Source organism: Drosophila yakuba, chromosome 3R (genome assembly GCF_016746365.2).
Source record: "Drosophila yakuba strain Tai18E2 chromosome 3R, Prin_Dyak_Tai18E2_2.1, whole genome shotgun sequence".
Lineage (NCBI taxonomy): Eukaryota > Metazoa > Arthropoda > Insecta > Diptera > Drosophilidae > Drosophila > Drosophila yakuba.
Window position 1 is genome coordinate 26,602,801 of NC_052530.2, and position 20,783 is coordinate 26,623,583.

At 44.1% G+C, this 20,783-nt stretch overlaps 5 protein-coding genes and 1 long non-coding RNA gene across 14 annotated transcripts; 1 reads left to right on the plus strand and 5 right to left on the minus strand.

Annotated features, from left to right (window-relative positions):
- Positions 1–381: 381 nt before the first annotated feature.
- On the minus strand, positions 382–1,771 carry LOC6538450 (lipase 3). The gene is made up of 3 exons (XM_002098938.4): positions 1,607–1,771; positions 824–1,549; positions 382–765 (listed from the first exon to the last, which is right to left on the minus strand). Exons 1-3 carry the CDS (start codon positions 1,769–1,771, stop codon positions 382–384), a joined length of 1,275 nt encoding a protein of 424 aa, XP_002098974.1.
- A 1,107-nt stretch (positions 1,772–2,878) lies between these two features.
- On the plus strand, positions 2,879–5,665 carry LOC122319621. Of its 2 annotated transcripts, none has more exons than XR_006245254.1 (3): positions 2,879–3,019; positions 3,090–5,429; positions 5,531–5,665. It is a non-coding gene; the product is annotated as an uncharacterized LOC122319621 (long non-coding RNA). The 2 variants fall into 2 exon arrangements; XR_006245253.1 differs by having other exon boundaries at positions 2,904–3,037.
- Positions 5,079–7,096, minus strand: LOC6538452 (superoxide dismutase [Cu-Zn], chloroplastic). 2 transcript variants are annotated; one of them, XM_015193366.3, is made up of 3 exons: positions 6,145–7,096; positions 5,552–5,773; positions 5,079–5,489 (listed from the first exon to the last, which is right to left on the minus strand). In XM_015193366.3, exons 1-3 carry the CDS (start codon positions 6,403–6,405, stop codon positions 5,163–5,165), a joined length of 810 nt encoding a protein of 269 aa, XP_015048852.1. In that variant the 5' UTR covers positions 6,406–7,096; the 3' UTR covers positions 5,079–5,162. The 2 variants fall into 2 exon arrangements, with proteins under 2 accessions (XP_015048852.1, XP_002098976.1); XM_002098940.4 differs by having other exon boundaries at positions 5,552–5,776.
- Positions 7,097–7,208: 112 nt separating this feature from the next.
- Positions 7,209–8,773, minus strand: LOC6538453 (protein FAM98A). The gene has a single exon (XM_002098941.4). It carries the CDS (start codon positions 8,697–8,699, stop codon positions 7,398–7,400), a length of 1,302 nt encoding a protein of 433 aa, XP_002098977.1. The 5' UTR covers positions 8,700–8,773; the 3' UTR covers positions 7,209–7,397.
- A 271-nt stretch (positions 8,774–9,044) lies between these two features.
- On the minus strand, positions 9,045–13,803 carry LOC6538454 (SH2B adapter protein 1). Of its 6 annotated transcripts, none has more exons than XM_039376716.2 (4): positions 13,454–13,802; positions 12,038–12,670; positions 10,325–11,668; positions 9,045–9,890 (listed from the first exon to the last, which is right to left on the minus strand). In XM_039376716.2, exons 2-4 carry the CDS (start codon positions 12,545–12,547, stop codon positions 9,534–9,536), a joined length of 2,211 nt encoding a protein of 736 aa, XP_039232650.1. In that variant the 5' UTR covers positions 12,548–12,670; positions 13,454–13,802; the 3' UTR covers positions 9,045–9,533. The 6 variants fall into 6 exon arrangements, 4 of the variants coding, with proteins under 4 accessions (XP_039232650.1, XP_039232651.1, XP_002098978.1 ...); XM_039376717.2 differs by having other exon boundaries at positions 13,645–13,801; XM_002098942.4 differs by having other exon boundaries at positions 10,325–11,653; positions 13,454–13,801.
- Positions 13,804–14,113: 310 nt separating this feature from the next.
- LOC6538455 (signal peptide peptidase-like 3) lies at positions 14,114–20,466 on the minus strand. 2 transcript variants are annotated; one of them, XM_015193369.3, is made up of 7 exons: positions 20,181–20,466; positions 16,588–17,029; positions 16,397–16,537; positions 15,865–16,056; positions 15,340–15,793; positions 15,135–15,255; positions 14,114–15,069 (listed from the first exon to the last, which is right to left on the minus strand). In XM_015193369.3, exons 2-7 carry the CDS (start codon positions 16,877–16,879, stop codon positions 15,001–15,003), a joined length of 1,269 nt encoding a protein of 422 aa, XP_015048855.1. In that variant the 5' UTR covers positions 16,880–17,029; positions 20,181–20,466; the 3' UTR covers positions 14,114–15,000. The 2 variants fall into 2 exon arrangements, with proteins under 2 accessions (XP_015048855.1, XP_002098979.1); XM_002098943.3 differs by having other exon boundaries at positions 16,397–16,522; positions 20,181–20,464.
- Between the last annotated feature and the right edge of the window lie 317 nt (positions 20,467–20,783).

Genomic DNA, 20,783 nt, shown 5'->3' on the forward strand with positions numbered 1-20,783 from the left:
AATAAACTGACTGGCTTATCAACTATTAAGCCACTTGACAAGTTCAGATAATCTAAAAAAAGTGTGCCCCCTTCAAAGGTGTAAGATTAGGAAACCACTTATAGATTTAAAAAGCAGTAGTCGTGTATTTTATAACCCAAACTTCTTAATGGGGAAGTTCCTTCTTAGTAAGGAAAGTCGAGTGAAATCTTATGATTTGAGTAAGCATGTATGTATATAGTACATTGGGTATGCAGGAAATATAATATGTGTCGAGTGTGAAGTGCAAATCGGTTCAATGCTGAAGTGTGATACATCCGTTTATAATATGATATGATGGGATCAACAGAAGTGCACCTCGAGTAAAACTAAGTAAAACTAGGCATTTGGACTATGTCCGTATCACTTTCCCTCGTACTCGTTCAGAATGGTAACTATAGGATCATTGATATAATGACGCACCTCCCAGTTCAGCGCAAAGTCCATATGATCCCACAGTGGATCCTCCATGTGGTGCATCACCTTGTTGGGCAGCGTTTCGGCCACCCGCAGGACATCCTCAACTGCGGACATCTCATCGTTGTCCGAATACCACAGATGCATCTCAGTTGTGATCAGCTCAGTTGGATAATCCTCTGGGGTTTCCGCTCCATAAGCCTTCTGATTCTTCTTGGTGCCGAAATCGAAACGCCGAAAATGTCCCGATTGATGCTCCTGCATGTAGTGCAGGATTTGATCCGTGGAGACACCAGCAGGCATCACTCCAGACGTCAATGCAGTGGCGGTCTTTATGAGAAATACACAATTAATAAAAATAAATAACATAGGAATTCGTTTAACCCACTGAGTTAGTTCTTCCTGTTTCCTCAGTTGTTTCACTACCGCTGCTGCAAAATCTGTAAACAATCGAACCCGGCAGGCAAACACTGTACATCAGAGCCAGGACGAAGTCGTTGTGCGGCAAGAACTCTTGGGAACAGAAAAGTGTCGAGTAGACATTTTTGAAGCCCAGGTAAGGAGACAAGGTGTTGACCATGGCATCGTCCATGTGATTCATAAAAGCCACCGGAGCCAGCATGTGAGCCGTCTTGATCTTGTCGTTATATTCCGGCCTTGAAGACAGCAGCACAAACATCACTGTGGTGCCCTGGGAGTGTCCTACGTAGTGGATACCCTCCTGATCCTTTCCGTTCTCCGTGGACAGGGTGTAATCAATGGCGGCGGCGATGTCAAAGTATCCAATCTCGTGCCAACTGAAGCGCCAGAAGTCCGGATGACTTGTCGAGCGAGAGGTGTGGTTTCTCGAATATCTATTTCCTCGAGCATTGCCGATCCAAACATCGTATCCAGCATCGGCGAGCAGGAATGGAAGCCCATCATCCGGTCCCAAACTTGGCCAAAAGTCGGAGCTGGCAAATAGACCGTGCTGTATAAAAGCAATTGGTCTCTTTTCGTCCTGGTTCTGGAGATTGTGCGAGTACGGAATTCGGAAGAGGCTGACGATGTAGCCATCTTCAGTGGTCACATAATGTCGCTCAGCTGGATAGCCATGTTCCTCGATGAAATGAATCTGCAACAAGCTTATTGTTAATATATCAATCTCAAAAAAAATGTGAGTTAAACCTACAGTGTCGGGGCCATTGGTCAGCGATAGGAGAGCATCGGGGTTATTGAACAATTCATAAAAGTTGGCGACCTCTGCAGGATCATCTGGAAAAGGAGCACACTGAACCACTGCTCCCAGGAAAATGCCAACTAAGGCACAACAGACAGCGATGTGAGATCTATACATGGTGCGGCTGAACTGGTGAACAATTTCTGATAACCATTTCCTTATAAACACATTAGTCGGCCACTTTAGTTAAGTACTTCATTTGATACGAACCGATCAACTACATAAGCCAATTAAAAAGGAATAAACTCAAGTGCTCGGAACATCATAATCTTTATCACATACAACAATAAGAACCATATATCCCCAATGAGGTTTGTGGATTTCCCTTCGAATTTTCAATAGAGCCCAGTTAACTTCTGTACTGTTTCAAATTCTTCTTATCGAGTACAGCAGCTGGCACTCGAAGAAATGGTATTTCATACTTTTTGGGCTGAGTTTTCGAGTGTCTACTCTACACTTTTCTGCCGCCAATTAGTTACCAGAAGTTGACATTATGTAAATCTAAAAAAATCCAATCCAATCTTATCTCCAACGGATGCAACTTAGACATCGCCAAGTAGACTCACTTCATTGTTAAAAAGCTTGATCAGATTTCTAATTCACACTTCATACTTCATTCAAATGCAAATTATAATTCGATGGATGTCAGCCGACTTTTCTAATCAAAAAGCAATTTTCCCATGTAGAAGTAGAGGTCGTAAAATTTATAACTACCGCTCTTTAAATGGCTTTATAGCCAAAAACAACGCGCCAGTTGATGGGGGTAAATTCTTCTTTAGATTATTAATACACTTCTGAGTGCCTCAAGCAGATAAGTTAAGGCCAAGCGATTAGTTTTAAAATTAACATGCTTTTGTGTATAACCGGTACTGAGTTTAATAAGTTCAATAATCTAGAATTTGGAAAGGTTAAAGATAAAAACGGAAGTACATACAGCAACAACAGATACAACTTTAATTGTTAAACAAAATAAATAATACAAATAAATAAATAATTCAAAAAAATAAATAATTCAAATAAATAATCTTTTAACTCTAGTTGGCAAAATCAGGTCACCCAGATACAAAAAGTGTGCATTTTAAGTGGCGGAAATGATTATGATAAATAAAAAAACAAATGCTCAACAGCGCACACGTGCCGGAATGTTTTTCATCTGGTGATCCTCGCCGATCTTCAACACCGCCACCATTCCTTGGACGGCGTGTGCTTCCACGTGGCAATGATATAGCCAAAATCCAGGATTATTGGAGATGAAACGAACTATGATGTATCCCTGTCCGGGAATTTGCACAGTATCCTTGGCCACGGCAGCGCTGTCATCCGATAAGCGAGGGAGACGACCTCTGCGATCCAGCTCCTGAATCTGTCAGTACAAAAAGGATAGTAAGTTTATAGAAGATTAACTATTTCTATAACTTTTACTCACATTGCGCAGATCGTTGAGATTGCCCAGTACTCCTTGGCCCACCAAACGGAAAGTGAAGCCGTGTATGTGGAAGGGATGTGTGCTATCCAAGTAGTTGGCTACAACCATCTCCAGAGGACGATAGGCCGGCAGCCGCATCACATTCACACACTCGCAAATTTCACGCTCACAATTTCGTCCTTCTGCGGCCAGGGAGCTCTTATTGCAGAAGTACCCATCGTCCTGGTAGAGATGCCTGCCCTGCAGCAGGGAAATTGCAGGGGAATTATACGAAATATCACTGATTTGAAACTGCAGTTCTCCGTTTGGCGCTGTCCGCGAACCGAAACTGGAGTAGTGGGTCAGGAACTTGGTGTAACGAGTCCAGGGAACAGGATCCACGGATCGCAGAGCCACGGTGCCAACATTGTTATCCTTGTCCAAGGACTGGCGGAGTGAGGATATGGCACTGGAATTGGCAGGCTTAAATCGAAAGTCGTTGACCAAGACTGGATCTTCCTCTGCAGCCCGACTGGCTTGCTTATCCAGAATATCACCCTGTGGCAACTCAGAGCGCGCAGATCCGCGATAGCTGAGCACAGCTCCTTGATAAAGATTTCGACCCTCGCACTGCTCATAGCCTTTAATTCTTATCCAATAGTTTTTCTTATACTGGTTGGCTTCCAAAATGAAATCAAAACGCTCCGCGGAGGTCAAGAAGAAGCCATCGGCGAGCACGGGTTCAATGTCATTGCCATCGGTGCTGATCATCAAGAGTCTGTGCTGTTCGATGGAGAACTCCACGGGACAATTGGCTATGCCGTTGAGGATAACTCGTATCCTGTAGCGATAGCCAGGAGTAACTCGAAGTCGTTCATACCGATGACGGTTATCATTGTCGGGCAGTTGGCTAAGATGATTGCGACCCTTGCCATTCACCAGAATATTCCGCACATCCTGCAGATTGTACTCGTAGAAGATATCCTGGATCATAAGGGTGTGCTCCACCAGATCATAATCGTACAGCTGCGCGTGCTGATTCTCCTGTCGCGTTTGGCGAACTATCAGAGCACCAGCCACTCCGAATCCCCGCTGCCAGCCCACATGGCTGTGGTACCACAGCGAACCACTTCGATCCACCTGGAACTCGTAGCGTTGCACCTCGCCAGGCTGCAAAGGATACTGGGTAATGAAGGGTGCCCCATCCATTTCGGGGGTTCTATGCATGTGCACACCATGCCAGTGCATCGTTGTTGGCTCACTTAGATAATTCAGCACATCCACGACAACAGTGTCATTCTCGCAGAGCTCTATGGGTGGTCCTGGAACGAGGCGATTAACAGCCATCACCGGATTGGCCACTCCATCGCCATAAATACAATGCTCCGAGGCACAGGCACGCTCATCGTACTGACACCTCTGACACTCCGGTCCAAGTCTCTGGTAATTGTGCACCACCAGTTGGTAATAGCAGTTTTGCGATTGCCCTTCCTGGCAAACTCTTCTGCAGGGATGACGATCAAAGTCGCCAAAGTTGGCCAACTCCATTTGGCTGTAGTCATTCTTCAGGTCCAACGAGGGCTTAACCTTCGTGGTTTTATTTCGCATCCACGCAAACGAGGGCCACTCGAACTTGGCCTGCGGCGAATCGGAGGACTCCTTGGAGGACTCACATTGAGCCAGGTGTGAGCCGAAGGCCAGCAGTATTATCAGCACCAGGCTGGATAGACTTTTACTTTCGCGTTCGAACATCGCGAACCGCCAGGGGCAACTGGCCACTCGATGCGCGGGCAGCCGACGAAGAAAGTTTTGGCCCATTGGGCGACCCAGACCTTTGCGCATGCGCCGCACGTAATGGCCATTAAAGCTGAGCTGAATTTGATAAGCTCGAAATTGGTTGATATTGGGCGATCAGGAAACGCGTGGAAGTTGGAACAGCATAACAGTTTGGCTAATTATGCGAATCTAAGTGTAATGTAGCCAAATATTACTATAAATACCAAACAATAAAACAAACTGTTTGGACACTGATCACGGGCGCTGATCAAATCCTCAATTGAGTAACTACAAATTATTTATTAAGAGAGTGCATATGAATACAAGTTAAATCTCTGGGTTTTCCATTGCAGGTGCTGCTGGGGCAGCTGTTGTCATACCTGACGCACTGGCTGCTGTGCTCATAAGACTAATTACCCCACAGGCGATGGCAGCACCCAGTGAGTTCTCCTCGTTCTGATAGGCCAGCGGATTTGGCATCGCCTGAAGGGAGGAGGAGAAGACCTCTGCATTTAGAGCGGTATTCAGATCGATGGCCTTGCTGTGTATCACTATGGACCGTCCAACGATGCCATTGATGCCAAACAATTGCAGGTAAATGCTCTGGAACACCGCCGAGATGCTGCCATCATCCTTGGTGTCCACATTACCGAGCTGTGTGAATTCAAAGAATATTAAATCATATCAAATTGAAGTACGTTTAGAGGGAAGCTTACAAAGTTATTGGGAAACTGCCCGCCAGTGGACTTGCAACCATCGCTGAGATCTCCGAAGGTGTGAATGTGCAGGGCATGTTTGCCGGGCGGCAATCCAGTCACATTGATCGTCACCCTAATGTCCGAGTTGTAGGGTAGCTGTACAAAGGACACCATTCCGGCCACGCCCGCTCCTTCCCCATCGCCCACCAGTTTGGAACCCGCCTGCCACTGAGGCACCAACTGCTGGAAAATATAAATTAAATAAAATAAAGTCAAGATCAAACTGCTTAAACAATTTAAAAGTTGACATAAAAAGTGTATAACTTGCTAAAAGAAATTAAAATTCAGACATATAACAAGCGCAATTAGCATTTCACATCATTATAAAATTAAATGGTAGTTGCAAAAAATGTGTGAGTGGGGGAAATACAACTCTTTTCACTGAAAATTGATCTGCACAACATAATGTAATTCCATGGTTGGAACACAAAACACAAAAGAAATCTAAATGGTTAGCTAAATGAGTGTGTAATTTACAAATTAATAGAGGTACATATATAAATTAAATAAAGGGTATATCAAGATATAATTGAATAGCCATAAATACTCACATAGGTGTAACCCAAATACGATGGCTGTGGTGGCAGTAGAGGTCCCAAAAGTCCAGCTGGTCCTGGAATGCCCACAGGACCTCCCAGCGGAACCGTCAGCCGTTCGTACCGCTTCACTTTGGTGCCGGACACCACCTTAATGCCGTCATCGAAGCGGGTCATATTCACCGGACGCAGTCGATCCAACAGATTTTGTGCACTGCCAGGCGCAAAAATGCCGCCATAGCCAATTACCAACGCGAGTATCAGTTTAATGAGCATTCTGAGCTGGTTAAGATAGTAGGACTCGAATGTGGGAAACTTGCGACCTCACCGATCTGGGGCTTCGGTTGAACTGATCCAAGCGCCCGACTCGTCGCATCCATGATGACTTCGACATGGTTTTCACGCCGATTGACCACGTTAATTGTCCACCGGCCTGCGGCTCGCAGTGGTGGCAATATATATAGACAGATTGAGAGATATACTCCGGCTATAGCCGGCACATTTGATGACTGGATTGGACGCTAATGGCAATCGAGTGTCGCGTGTGTCTGGGTCTGATGCTTGGTTACCTGCCACAGGGGCGTACTTCTTGCGGGGATTGAGGGCAAGATCACAAGCTCGTTATTGAGACGTTCTGCAGTGGTTGACAGTTCAATAATATCGAATTGCACTTTGAAAAATGTAATTATATTACACAAATTGGAAGTATGTCTAACTTTATCAATACATCTTGAGGAGTTAAAGGTCATAACCAAACCTATGCATAGCTAAACTTTAACTAGCTCACCATTTAAGTGTATAGCTAACTCCAACTAGCACTTAATATATGTTAACAAGGCGTTGACAGAAATCTATTCCTTATTGAATATTTAATTGTTAAATTAAAAAAATTGTAATATCAAATTCAAGTCACATATCATAACATTAGCATGGTTATAACAACTGAATGCTTTGTGCCGTTGCCCCCATTATCTATCTGATTAATTTGACTATAATGTAAACCTGAGGTGGCTAATCACCACCCATTGAAAGTGAAACACCTAACCCAGATTTCCAAAAAGCGCCATCGACACGCGAGATTTGCTGGCAAATAGATGACATATATAGTTTATTTTATAAATAGCTGTCCATTTGCAATTATAAACAAATTCATTAGATTTCGCAATAAGTTAAACTGGGTTATGCGTGCAGCAACGATGAGTAATGTTAGTAGATTACAAGAGGATCAGTCGTTTAAGGTCTAAGTTGCGTCTTTTTGCAGTCAGGAATCATCGGTGCCCGCCACGGTATCCTCCACGGCCTCCTCCTCTGCCTCGTCCTCCTCCATCACGTCCGCCCTGCGGATTCCAGCCTGTGCCCTGCACACGCCCACTACCTTCGATCCATTGCTGGTCATTTCTTTCGCGGCTGCGGTCACGTTGTTGGTAATTTTGGTTTTGATATTGCTGCTGCTGCTGAGGTTGCTGCCAGTTGCCACCTCCTCCTCCTCCACCGCCACCCCTGCCTCCACCGCCACCGCCTCCTCCCCTGCCTCCTCTAAAATTACCTCCTCCGCCACGTCCGCCACCTGGAGGACCACTAGCCCTTTGCTGCTGCCACGAGGGCATCTCTGGTGGCGGCGGAGCATGCTCATTGGCTCTGCCGCCGCGATCGGGTACCTGACCAATCACATGCTTTTGTATTTTGGATGCCGTGTTCTTTCTCACATTCGCTGAGCTCGTCTTCTCGATGATGGCCAGATCGGAGCGAGCTGCCAACAGGGCCACCATGTCGGTTTGCTCTCCGCCCACTCTAAACTGCTCCAGCTCCCTCATCTTGCGATTGAAGCGGTCCATGATCTCATTGGAGCGCTGACGCATGGACTCCGACCACTGAAAGCTTTGTACAGTGGCCTCCAGGCGCGTGGTCATCATCTGCCGGCGTAGATTGTACTCCGCCTCCAGTTCTCGATGCAGGGACTCCAGAACTCGCCACTGTGCATCAGTCAAGGGCTTCTTTAGCTTCAACAGCGGATCGCTGAGCACTTGGGGATTAGTTTGCTTAATGGCCTGCTCCAAACGGGGTGTTATCTTCTCGAAAAGCAGCTTGGTATTGATGTTCTTGGGCAGTTCGCCTAGCTGCAAATCCTTAGCTAGACTTTCGACCGCCTGTTGGACATTTGAGTCCGCTTTCGAGCGTTTGCAGGCCGGACCCACGGGCTGCGACTTCAGAACCATCTTGGTGGTCATCAGTTCGGATGTGAGGTACTCCAGCAGCTGCAGCAGTGCCTGCCGTTCCTGGAAGCGCTGCTCTATGGCTCCCTGCACCAGCCGTCGGTACGGGCAGCCCAACTCCGTGAGCAGCAGGGACAGCTCGAAGGCGAACTCATCGTTATCCGCTTTGCTGGAACTCACGCGCTCATCGGTTTTCCGCAATATGTGCAATTCGTGGGCGAGCCAATGGATCACCGCCCGCAAGTCCGGACTTCCGATACCCGCGTCCAGGGCGCGACTCAGATTCTCCTGCTGCAGGCAGGGTCCTTGGTAGGACAATGCCTGCAGGGAATCCAGCACGTCCAGTTCCAGCTCCATATCCTTCGAGAGTTTTAGTTTTTCCTCGAATTATCAACTTTTTGCCTCTTGCCGGCATGGCAATGTGACCATCGCTTCGTAGGTCAGAAATTACAAAAACTGTTAGAGAAGTAGACCTGCCAACTCGTTAAAACCACGCTGTAAAGTTAGCACGGGCGCAAACCATAACAACGTTTTTAAAACGAAAATTTGAAACATTATAAACTAATTTTAATACGATATAGCCTTAGTATAAATAATTAAGCGAAACTCTAAAGAACATCAAGTACATCTTATAACCAACAAAATGTTATTCATTTTTATGAAAGCTATGTAAAGTGACCGACAAAATTAAACAAATTGAGATTTACTTTTACATAACTTCATTTATTGTAGTTTACCAATTTCAATATATATTTATGTATATATAATTTATATTTATAAGTATAGTATATATGTATGTATTTTTGTTTTGTAAAGCAGGAAGTTTTAGGATTCGCATGAGTCGCACCTTTGGTGCCCACAAAAATCGTACAATTTTCATTTGCGTTTTTTTTTTAGGTTTTTCTTTGTAGGTTTTTCTTGTCTATACATACAACATTGATGTACTTAAAATGAACACACACATTTAGCTATATAATGTATACATAATAATGTTCAGTTACTTCATGTCTTCCAAAAGAGGTACTAACTAAAATAGAAACAAGTGAATCAAGAAAGCAAAGAACGCACATTGGATGCGAAAAAAAGAAAACACAATTCTCCTCTCTCCTTCAGGACAATGATTAAAATGGCACAAAAGTAAAGTTCCGCTGGTAAAGCCACGAAATGCAGTTGAGGATCGATCGCGCGGACTTAGGTGAAGCTGTACTGATTATCGACGGCCCGTCCGGTGCATTCGGCGGCTCCACCACTGGATCCCGATCCACCTGCTGCTCCGCCGCTGTTGCTGCCACCATCGCTGGGATGCCGGTTGCTGGCGGAGCCCGCCGTATGATGGGCAGCTGCCTGAAGGGAGGCGTTCGAGGCCCGCAGATGTGGCTGGTCCAGGAAGTTCTGGGCCGTTGGCGGTGATCCGTGCACTGTTAGCGTTGTGGGATCCAAATGGAAATAGACTTGCTCCGGAAAATAGACGTGTGTTGGCTCCTGTGGCAGTTCGATTTCATTTGTCTTTAGGCGAACACTCAGATTCATGGTAATCACTTCGTTGCACTGTACGGAAAATAAATCAAATTAGTTAGTCTGCAGAATTTTTAAGGCGGTCTGGGGTGTGTGGCGAAACATGAAGCATGCGACAATCAAATCAAACTAAACACAAATTAACAAAAATACAAAATGTTTACTCGAAACAAAGAGTTGCCAATTCTCTTTTAAAATTACCAACATTTGTTTGGAATTGAGCTATGCAAGTTATGCAGCTCGTAATTTAAATTTGTAACTTCTATTGATTGAGCAGTTTACTATGGCATCAATTGTTGTGTTTATATAATTAAATTTGAGTTATTTACTAAGCTATACACATTCAGCAGTTCACAGTTCAAGCCCCAGCCCAGTTGATATGAAATGATAAATACTTAATTGAAATCAAAGTAAAATAAAAAACCATCACTGACACTGAATTGACTCCAAAATTTTGGCTATCTCACATGTCTCGGCGACGGATGGCCACCGCCAGCAGCTCCCGATGCACTTCCTCCGGCCGCATTTGATGCCGTCGATGATCCCTGGCCATTATCGTAGCCATTGCCATTGCCGTTTCCATTTCCATTACCATTGCCATTCGTGGAAAGATCGTTGAGTTGTCCAGAGTCATGATTTGCTGCCATCGTCGGATCATTCAGTCTGCTGTGTGAGTGCACCCATTCGGTTAAAGTCACATCCGAAGTGCCGCCCGATTCCAGAGGTATTGGGTTGTGGCGAAAGTGTTCGAGCATTTCCTGGATCGAGGGAAACCACAGGTGCTGCACCCGACACTGACCCTTCTCCGAGATGGTGAGCCGCAAGTGCTTCGCCCGTCCTTGGAAGTTAAAGGTCAGGACGAACTCACCGCGGCGCGTTTCGCTCTGTCGCACCAAAAAGTATCCATGTCCGGCCGCATCCGAATGCAGGACCATTCGCGCAGCTTCCGATCGCGTCAGTGTGCCGTGGAACCAGGGAAATACGCTCATTTCGGCCGTCAGATCCGCCACATCTGCATCGTTTTCGGTGCCTTCGATGCCATCGAAGTTGCTGGAGGCGGACAGGCGCTGTTCACCACGATGGGGTCGCACAGGTATATCTGGTGGCCCCGAGGGCGGTGTGGTGCCCAACTCGTTGATGACATTTAGTTCGCTGGCAGATGTGGCTCCTCCCTGGCCCAAAGCACTGTCTGCAGACAGGGATGAGGTGAGCGGTGCTCCGCCTCCCACCAGATTGCCATTGGAGCCGCCCTGCTGCTGGTACTGGGGATTCTGAATGCCGCCAATGGGATTGGGACTCGGATTTGTGGGCGATGTTTGCATGGCGGACGCCATCACACCGTCCGACTCGATCGTTGGCTGCTGAGTGGGTGGCGTTCGCATGCAGTAGCGTATAGTGGCTAGCCAACTACGCATCTCCTCAGCGCTCTCCGCCTCAATCACATACTCCATGTTGTTGTCCGCCTTCAGGACGAACGTGTTCAGCCTGTCCGGCATCTCCAGAGCCGTGGTTTCGCGCGCCTCCGAGATGAGGAAACAAAAGACTCCACTGCGCGGCTTCGTCGCCTTGTGAGGTGTGTAAAACTCCAGCATGTAGCCACCCACTGCCTTGACCAACACCAGTCGGCACTTCTCCCACTTTTGTGAGCCCGTCGGTTGATCCAGACTCTCCGGCGTCAGGTTGTTCACGGTGCCCTCCTTGCGGCACTCCACCACGATCTTCGCCAGCTTCGTCTTGCTCTGCTTGCCGCTGCCACCGCTGCCGTCCACATCATCCGAGTTCTTGTGGAAGAAGGCCTGCAGCAGAGAAATCTTTGACAGTTAAAACAAGTGGTGACAATATAGCCGGAGTTGCCGACTATCAAGCATCCTGGCACCCAAACGCTTTCTAATCAATGGGAAATGTTTTATTAGCTGCAAACTTGAAAGAAAGACTCGCATAATTGACAGCATGTTCTGATAATCGTGTCGTATTTAACACATCGAGTAGAAGATAGTAATACCACTTCAGTAAGCTCTAATCGGACTTATGGACAGAATGCAAAGAATGCTAAAGTGAATGCTTTTATCTGCATACTTTTCGTTCGTGATTCGTGACCTTCTTAATGGTTACAGTCGGCCAACAAAACATGTCTTATGAAAGTATGATAATCATGTGATTTGAGAAGAACATCAACTCACCTTGCCCTTGCGCAGTCCTTTGAATGATAGTCGTCTTAGTAGAGACTTTGAGAGCAGCTTCGGCACCTCGTGCTCCTCCTCGAAGTCCAGCGAGCCCGCTCCCGATTTCAGAGTGCTCCTCCGCTTGAAGAACTCCGTGTCATAGTGCGCCGAGAAGGATTCCACAAATTTCTGAGCAAAGCTGCGGTGCTGGATGTTCCTCGCCTCCTCGGGCGGCAGATTGCCATTGATGTACGTGATGCAGGCCTTGGCGAAATCCGAGGCAGCCACACGGGCGTGTCGTTCGCAGAACTCCTCCCAGCTGGTGCCTCCGTACGCATACGAGGATACACCCATGGCGTGGCCCGTGCCAATGGGTGCGGGTATTAGGTCGCTTCCTGCTGCTGCTGCTGCCGCCGCCGCTGCTGCGGATGAAGTTCCCAGGCTGTGATGACTGCTGGCCGACGTGGGCCCAATGTAACCGCCTGCGCTAAAGGCGCTCGTGTTCGCTCCTGTGCTGTTGCCACCCATTTGGCCAGGTGGTTGCCAGTGCCGCTGGTCCAGGTCCTGCTCCTGTTCCTGCTGCCGCTGCCTCTGCCGGTTCGGGTTCAGTTTGCCACACGAGTTACCCAGCTGGAGTCCGTTTCAAAAGCGCTGAAATGTCAGCCAAGCAAAGCGATTGCGGTTAAGTCAAGTTTCTTGGCAAAAACAGGCGCATTTTTGGACTCTTTAAGAATTACAAATCCATTTATAGTATTAGTTGTCATATGTATTGTATATTCGATTTCGACTATATTGGGCTGATGTGCAACGATCTATTTCTATTCTCTGACGCACAGGATTAACGTTTTTAACGAATTGGGGGAATTCTGCCAACGTTAACTTGATAAGTATGAATTGCTAACAAAAACAAACTAATAACATTTATAGCTTTCCTTATTAATGAAACATAATATTGATTTTGCAATTCAATTCATAGTTATTCAACATCCTGAATTTTTGAAAGCAGCAAAAGCAAAATAACATTTTTTAAGCCACAAATATGCAAAGTGCGTAGATAATGAAAAGCGCCCAGACTTAAGCACATATTTATGTTCCTAAGAATGTATGGAGAAATTAGCATTTATGTAATGAATATTCACGCATGTTTGCACGTTACATTAAGTAACACGCATTTTCAGTGCCACAATTAATCCTTTTTCTCGGCAATTAAAAGCAAACGAAAACAAACTTGCGGCGTAGCCCACACACACCCACTCACACAAATGCACAGGCAACCAGACACACACACACACACCCACACAGCCGTGCGGTGGTGAAAAATTTCACACAGGAATTTCCACGCCTACGTCACATCGCAATATGCGCGTGGAACACGCTTATAATATTATCAGATATACTATTAAATTAGCCACTCAGCACATGTAAATAACTCACTTTGCGGTTGAACTATTATCTAAATGCTCGGCATCTTTTTTATACTTTTATTTTTCTACACAAAGTGCATGATATCTCGCTCGCACACACACAAACACTCACGCACATCCGCTCAAAATATTCTTTTGCGTTGTTTTGTTGTTGCGAGCAAAAGGAAGTGGCAAGTTAGTCAACAACTGAAGTGCACATACACTGGATTGTTTTTAAGTCGTAATCGCAATTAATGCGTCGCCAGTTCCGCTTGAGCTACCGCTTGGTTGCAATATTATTTATCACTGATTTGTTTGTGTTTTTTGCGATTTTAAACGAAAAAACGTCGAGCGTGAAAACTAGAGCCGGACGAAAGTCGATTCGTATGATAGATAACTATCGATACTAGTTGTATCGATGTTCTAAATGGAGTGTGGCTCCGCTAAATGGGAGGCTGTATTCGCTAACGGGAATTTAACCGCTAAGGTGTGACCGTACTGCATATATAAACACGATTACCGATAGGTTGGAAACTTTGGTAAATAAAATGGTGGGAAACTTAGGAATAAATGGCGCCAACATTTAAATGGAAACAGTCTAAAAAGTTTCTTATTAATTCTCTTGCAAAAGCGTTACTGCTTCCAATTCTTGTAAAACCACCTTATTGTGAAAAAAAAAATGAACCGACCATTTGTTTTAAATCTCACATTTTTATTGTTTCTATACGTTTCGAAATTGCATTTACTTAAAATTAATATGTAACTATCGTTTCCATATGCATACAGTATTTATTTATTGTTAGCTGCGTTAATAGTAAATAATTAAAATTCTTGAAACTTAATTTTGTGAAACACACGCAGTGCAACAGTTGTTGTCTAGCATTATTAATTGAGTTATTGTTTGCAACGAACACATGCATTTTGGCAAAAACATCATTATGGTCGTGAGTTTGTGTGGGAAACATTTGGTGACAAAACAGGGAAATCGAAGGACGGAAATGAGAGTGTGAAACGGATACGGATCGCGATTAAATGTGTATGAAGGCGAGCTTACTAACTATTATTTGTTGCATGGTGGTTTGTTATTATTACACATAACTTAAGTATTTACAGAACGTACTGCCCGGAACAGGTTTCGCATGGATGTGTGATCGAAATTCGAATCTCAAACTGTCTTCTTTCTAGTCTTTTCGCTATGGTTTACAGAGATATTAGTAATGCCTATGAAGTGTAACTAATATTTCGCTTGATCTTTGTTCTACTCGCTAGTTATCTGCATGATTGGAGACATTAAAGCCAATTTGAATGAACTCTCGTATGACGTATATATATATGTGAATATATAAAACCTTTCCGCTTAGGCTAAAAACTATAATTACTCGGTTTTTGCTTTTATTTCACTATGAAAACGAGGATCACCTAACTTAAAACGAAACTTAGTTAAGTTGAGTTAAAAAATACATACTCAATACGTTATTTAAGAGACAAACGTTAGTATTAGATCTTATGTGTGTGTTCTTCACATTGTTTGTTGCTTGTTTTTTTGTTTGTTTTTCTTTGCTTTTAGATAGAGTACACTCAGACTTCCAGTTGTTTTGATGGTTGTTGCGCGATAAACGGCTCGCTCCACATGCGCCGCAGGTCGCCCTGCAACAAGTAACAAATTATTACAGATATCACTCGATTCGGAACTATTCAACCATTGACTGTACCTTCAGATAGGCCATCAGCAAGAGCGGCAATAACGTAAAGGGCACTAGATACAGCAGCGCTGGCTGGGCCGCCTTGAAAACCTCGGAGCTGACCGTCGCTGTAAGCAGGCCCAAGAAATAACTGCAATGAAACGGAAATTAGTATTTATCAACTACCCACATCTAAGCCTTCTTAAACTTTCGCTCTGTTAACTCAACGACTTACCCCAGTAAGGAACAATGAAAGTATGTCAACCGGGAGCCAACTCCCCTGGGCGGTGACAGTGTGGGATCCGATGTGACGCCCTGCGCTTTCTTGTACGCATCATACCGCAAGACGAAGCACAGCAAGAGGCCCGGCATTACCACATCACCCAGCCCCAGCATGGAGAAGTGGCCCGTATTGTGGAGGCTGGGAAAAACAAGCTTTCCGGGCAGATTCAGCTTTGGTGTGTCCCGCACAATGCCGCCCAGATGCAACTTTCTGGCCACGATGCCCACTGGATTATCGGCGGGTCGCGTGGCCACCTTGACCATCACGTTGGTGCTAAAGATGTACGAGGAGAGGAATACCCAGAAGACGTCGTAGATAAGCAGGCCGGTCAACAGCAGCGTGGACACCTTAAGGCTGGGCAGACGCACAAACGCAATGAATGCCACACAAAGGCCCATGCCCATTGCTGGAAAAAGGGGAAAAAAAAAAAACGTTGTTACAGGAAACTCTTTCGTATGTCTTCACATCGTTTCTTACCATCCATTAGCAGCCAGTGGCCAGTGAGCACCCAAATGCACACAATCGATACCGAAAGCGTAAAGCTGAAGAGCTCCGCGGCTGTGAAGCGACCGCAGAATCCGAAGGAGAATCGCTTTCCATCCGTGCATGGCCTGATGATGTACTGGCACATGGGCAGCAGCAGAAAGGCCAGCGCCACGGTGGCTATAACTGTGGGCAGAGATTGGACATTTAGTAAAGCAAAAAGTACGTTATGGCATCTTCCTTGAATACGTATGCAACTTAATGATAATAATGGCTGTTATCACATTCGAGTTGTAAACTTAAATTTGGTATTCATACTCATTACTATGAGTATGAGTAATGGGTTTATCAGCTCCTTAATTTATAATTAAAAGTAAAGCTTTCGCTTAAATGTGATACGAAGTGTGGCTTAAGTCATTTGTATTCTCAAATGAATACTTTAATATTTCGAAATGATTTCAAAGGAAACCATTGGCAGATAAGCAGAAATATATATGTACATATATATTATTTCAACCACACTTACTCGCTGTGCAGACGGCGAAGAGCAGCTGCATCGAGTCGAAAAAGAAGAACATGATGAGCAGTGAGATGGAAGCTCCGAGGGGCAAACACAGGGCATGCATCGTGTCCAGAGTGGCGAATTTATCCGCTGTGAAATACAGATCTGAAACTTATAAAACATTCCTTATGCTTTTGCATCCATTTCACACATACTTGGTTCCTTCTCGACGGGCTCGCCGGTCAGCAGATTGGTCATCGATTCATTACGCTTCTTTTGCTCCCGCTCGCGTGCCTCCTGCTCGATGTTCAAGGACCGAAAGCTGCCGTAGACTATGAGCAGCATCGATATGAGGCAGGTGGAGACCCGAGACGAGTCCATTACGCTTGAGACCGTCCAGTGGAGTTCGCGGTATTCTCCACCGCCAGCTGCCGCTGCACCGCCTCCAAGTTGGCCGGCTCCAACAGTTTGAGCTCCCAGACCACCACCGGCTCCACCGTGCGACATGCTCGCTCCGGTTCCTCCGGATGCGACTTCTATATCGCTGATATAGTTTCAGATATCCTCCTTATCGTCGCCAGTCGGCTTCCTCGCTTATCGGTCGACCTGCGCTGGGTTTATCGCGTTCTTATGTCGCCTGCACCGCTTCAATCCAAACTGAAATGAAAAGTAGAATTTTTGTGTGGTTTATTGATTTAACGATAAGTAGTATTTTGTTTGCCGACCTTATCGCAAGTAACCCCCCGTATATCTTATACCTTCTACAGGTTATTTAGACAGCTGCGATTAGGCTTTTCGGAGCACACACTCCCAAGGTTTATTTTCCACGATTCCATGTCGCCTTAAGTCGAGCGCGGAAACCTTGGGGTCAACTTTCACGCACCTCACGAATTAGGTAATGAAAGCAAATTAGAACGCCACACACACTCTAAAGAGTGAAGTACAACTTAGAAGCGCCAGTAACCCAAAACACACTTTAGGCACCAGCAAGTACTTGATCTTCAGAAACCTGAGACATGCAGCTGGGTCTCATGAACACTTATTGTATCCGCAAGATACTTATACATTCGTAAATATGACTCCGTAGTTAAAAGTTACTTTAATAACCTGCAAAAGTCATTCCTAGCTCCTAAGTAAATATTCATGAATAATTTACTTGCAAGTAACTGACCCCATATTACAAGTTAATAAGCATAGGTAATATAAAACTGGACTATTTGTTTAGTAGTGCATAGTTGTAAAGTAAACTGAAGGATTCCCTGAAAAACAGAAACTGCGGAAAACACAATGTTGTTTTTGAAAGAATGTTTACCTTTACACTTTGAAAACTAGCGGATAAAAACGCGTCCAGACATTTCATCTAAACAAACACATGTATGGACTGTCTATATATAGAAATTATATTTTATTTCCCCCATTTCTTATTTACAACGACTTAGGCACCTTTCCCTTCTAGACATCCAACGGAGAAACAGAGAAAGAAAATCATACCTATAATTAAATTGCAAGACAATATTATTAAAATAATAATTTTAAACTTTCTTTTTAAATTTGCATGATATTGCACAAAAAGATTTCTCAAAGACAAAAAGAAACGTTTTGCTATACTAAACACGTTTTTTTCTATGTGTAGGGAAATTATAATAACAACAACCGGTGTGAGAAAATAACAGATTGTCCGCATGGGATTTACAGGCAGCAATAACAACAATTAACAGACAAGAAGAAGGCCGTAAAAAGCAGTTAAAATTGGAATAAATTATAAAAGCGTTACCCAGTTTTCCACGATGCCAGTTTCCCATTTTCCATTGTTATTGCCACAAATTCTATAGTATTTTCACACACACCACGCACACACACTCAAACACACACACACACACCCACGCAGGGTTGTTGCACTTGGCAAATGGAAATGTAAAGGCGCTGTTATTAGAGCGGCGCTCTGCTAACTCGCTAATGACAATAGGGAGACAGAGCGGGATGGTTGCAAATGACAATAAGAGAGACAAAGCGGGACAGTTGGCAACTTCCTTGGTCGGTGTTGTTGTTGCTTCAATCATGTCGCTTTTGTTGTTATTGTTGCATGTTGCCAAGTGCCGTTGCTCGCACTAATTTATGTTGACTGTTGGCAAATGTAGGTTCATGTGTATTGGTGGCTCTGTTAATGTTTGTGTGCGGAATGCAAATGATTGAAATACATATGTACGTACATACTTATGTATAAATAAAGTGGTGGCCAAATGAATAGGGATTTTATAAAGCTCCAAAATCAAGAATCCTAAAAAATGATCAAGTATTTTACAGGTTAATTAAAACTTGTTTGTGCTCAAATAATCCACATTTCTTTTTATTCTATATTTCAGAACTGGTTTAATTAGTACCCAGAAAAAACATTTCAACTACGCTTTACTTATTACTTTAAGTGAAGCAGATACAGAACTCAAAATTTATCTGTGTATTAAAAAAATGATTTTAAAATTTCTGTTAATTGTTACACAACTGTATGTAAGTGTAGTTTTCAATTTGCATTTTCATTAGTGTTGTTCATTTCATTTTTTCCGTCTCCCACTGTTTCTATCTCCCTCTTCCCCCCCCTGGATGCAACAAATTAAATTTCCCACACATTGCAATTTCGAGAGGGCGACAAAATGGCGAGGGGAGGTGGAAAGCTGTTAACGAGCGCTAATTAAAATTAAATTATGTGGCGGGTGTAAAGTTACAGTCTCCAAAGTTGACACAATTTGCGGAGACTTTTCACCATTTACGGCGGTTATCGAACATGAGCTACATAATTAGCCAAACTCATTGAGAAAATGCCGCTCGCATCACACACGCATAAACCCTCACACACACAAACACACACACACGCAAACACTTTCTAATTTGAAACGCCCCAAAGTGGGGAAGAAAAACAAAAAAATAAAAGAAGTACCAAGCAATTGGCTTCGCTGTAACTGCCCACGACGAATGTGAAAGTGAAATTTGCGAAGTTACAGCGTTTGAAGCGGCGAGGGGGATTTCTCCAAAGGTGGTACGGACCTCTAACACTGCAGAGAGTGGACCTTAAACATAAATATTTACCGCTACCTTGTTAATAGTAGCTTATTTTAAATTAAACAAGCACACAATGTAAAGGTAGCCTAAAGAAATTCTTGTATATAAACTTTTAAAATATTGCATTAAACAGAAATCCGAGAATACTTTTTAAAATCTCAGTCATTAATAACATTTTCTATTATCATTCTAACTTGTAAATTAACGTATGCTAATATAACAATATTTACATCGTTAACAGCAAAATCCGCTACATGAACACCACCGACGGGGGAACCAATTAAGTTTTTAAGTGCACTGAACGCCGAAAGCATAAAAAACAAGTGCGTAAAGTGGGCGCAAAGTTTTACGTTTATTATGCAAAAAGGGGTGAGGAGGAGGAAGGGGGCTTTACTTTGGCGAAGACTGGCTTGCAGCGCTTGAGAAATTTTTCGTACGACTAAAGCTTAGGCTGCGCTTTAAGGTTTTTTCCCCGCTTTTCCGTTTCGTGTTTGGTTACACTCCACTTCATTTCACTTCATTCCATTTCCATTCCACAAAACTCCAACTTCGCTCCACTGCGTAACAAAATTACAAGACACACTCACACAACTTGCAACAAACCGAACAACAACAACAACAACAACAACAGCAGCAACAACGAAAGGGGGAAAAATTGTCAAAGTCTCTGGTTTCAATGCAATCGAAATATATATTGAAAACGTATGTGGTGCACTCGATACTCCCCAAAAAAGTTGGGGGACTTTTCGCTTACTTTGCCTTCACATTCACATTCGCGTTTGGCTGTATTTTCCTTGGTTTTTGTTTTTCCCTTTGCACCGATATTCGTTTTCGCGATAAAGAGGTGTCTGCTACATTTTCACGCGCCCTCCATTTGCCTGCGAGCCGCTTTTCATGCAGATTTTCCACGATCTTCGGCGGTCGCTGCACTTAAACGTTAGACAGCCATTTTGCATTTGTTTCTATTAGTAACTATTGCGGAGGAGAAACAACAACGGATTAAACATTTCACGCTTTAGGCCATTTTCGCCTGCGCGAACAGTATGACCGTTTCGCGGAAGAGGATAAAAACCGTGGTCGAATAGCGGTCACATTTAAATCTCTTTAGAGTTTTACGGATTTTAATATTTATGAAAAAAACTAAATTTCAATTCCTTTGTTTTGAAAATCTAAGTTTGGTTTTTCAATTTCCGACTTTTATAAAACTCAAAATGTTAAGTTTCTTACGCTCAAGTAAAATCTACTTCAAAAATGCTCATTATAGTAGAAAGTTTTGAGATAATAATTATCTAAACTATCGATAAGCAATTTTGGTTTGTGTATAGGATACAATTAAAGCCGGTTGCAAGCAATGTTA

Coding starts and splice junctions, on each gene's coding strand:
- LOC6538450 (XM_002098938.4), bottom strand. CDS start 1,771: ATGTATAGATCTCACATCGCTGTCTGTTGTGCCTTAGTTGGCATTTTC. Junction 1,550..1,606: donor TGACCAATGGCCCCGACACT/GTAGGTTTAACT, acceptor AGCTTGTTGCAG/ATTCATTTCATCGAGGAACA. Junction 766..823: donor AAACAGGAAGAACTAACTCA/GTGGGTTAAACG, acceptor TTTCTCATAAAG/ACCGCCACTGCATTGACGTC.
- LOC6538452 (XM_002098940.4), bottom strand. CDS start 6,405: ATGCTCATTAAACTGATACTCGCGTTGGTAATTGGCTATGGCGGCATT. Junction 5,777..6,144: donor CGTATTTGGGTTACACCTAT/GTGAGTATTTAT, acceptor TATATTTTCCAG/CAGTTGGTGCCTCAGTGGCA. Junction 5,490..5,551: donor GGCAGTTTCCCAATAACTTT/GTAAGCTTCCCT, acceptor GAATTCACACAG/CTCGGTAATGTGGACACCAA.
- LOC6538453 (XM_002098941.4), bottom strand. CDS start 8,699: ATGGAGCTGGAACTGGACGTGCTGGATTCCCTGCAGGCATTGTCCTAC.
- LOC6538454 (XM_039376716.2), bottom strand. CDS start 12,547: ATGGGTGGCAACAGCACAGGAGCGAACACGAGCGCCTTTAGCGCAGGC. Junction 11,669..12,037: donor AAGGACTGCGCAAGGGCAAG/GTGAGTTGATGT, acceptor TAACTGTCAAAG/ATTTCTCTGCTGCAGGCCTT. Junction 9,891..10,324: donor GCCATCCGTCGCCGAGACAT/GTGAGATAGCCA, acceptor TTTTCCGTACAG/TGCAACGAAGTGATTACCAT.
- LOC6538455 (XM_015193369.3), bottom strand. CDS start 16,879: ATGTCGCACGGTGGAGCCGGTGGTGGTCTGGGAGCTCAAACTGTTGGA. Junction 16,057..16,396: donor CTTCGCCGTCTGCACAGCGA/GTAAGTGTGGTT, acceptor CTCTGCCCACAG/TTATAGCCACCGTGGCGCTG. Junction 15,794..15,864: donor CCACTGGCTGCTAATGGATG/GTAAGAAACGAT, acceptor CCCTTTTTCCAG/CAATGGGCATGGGCCTTTGT.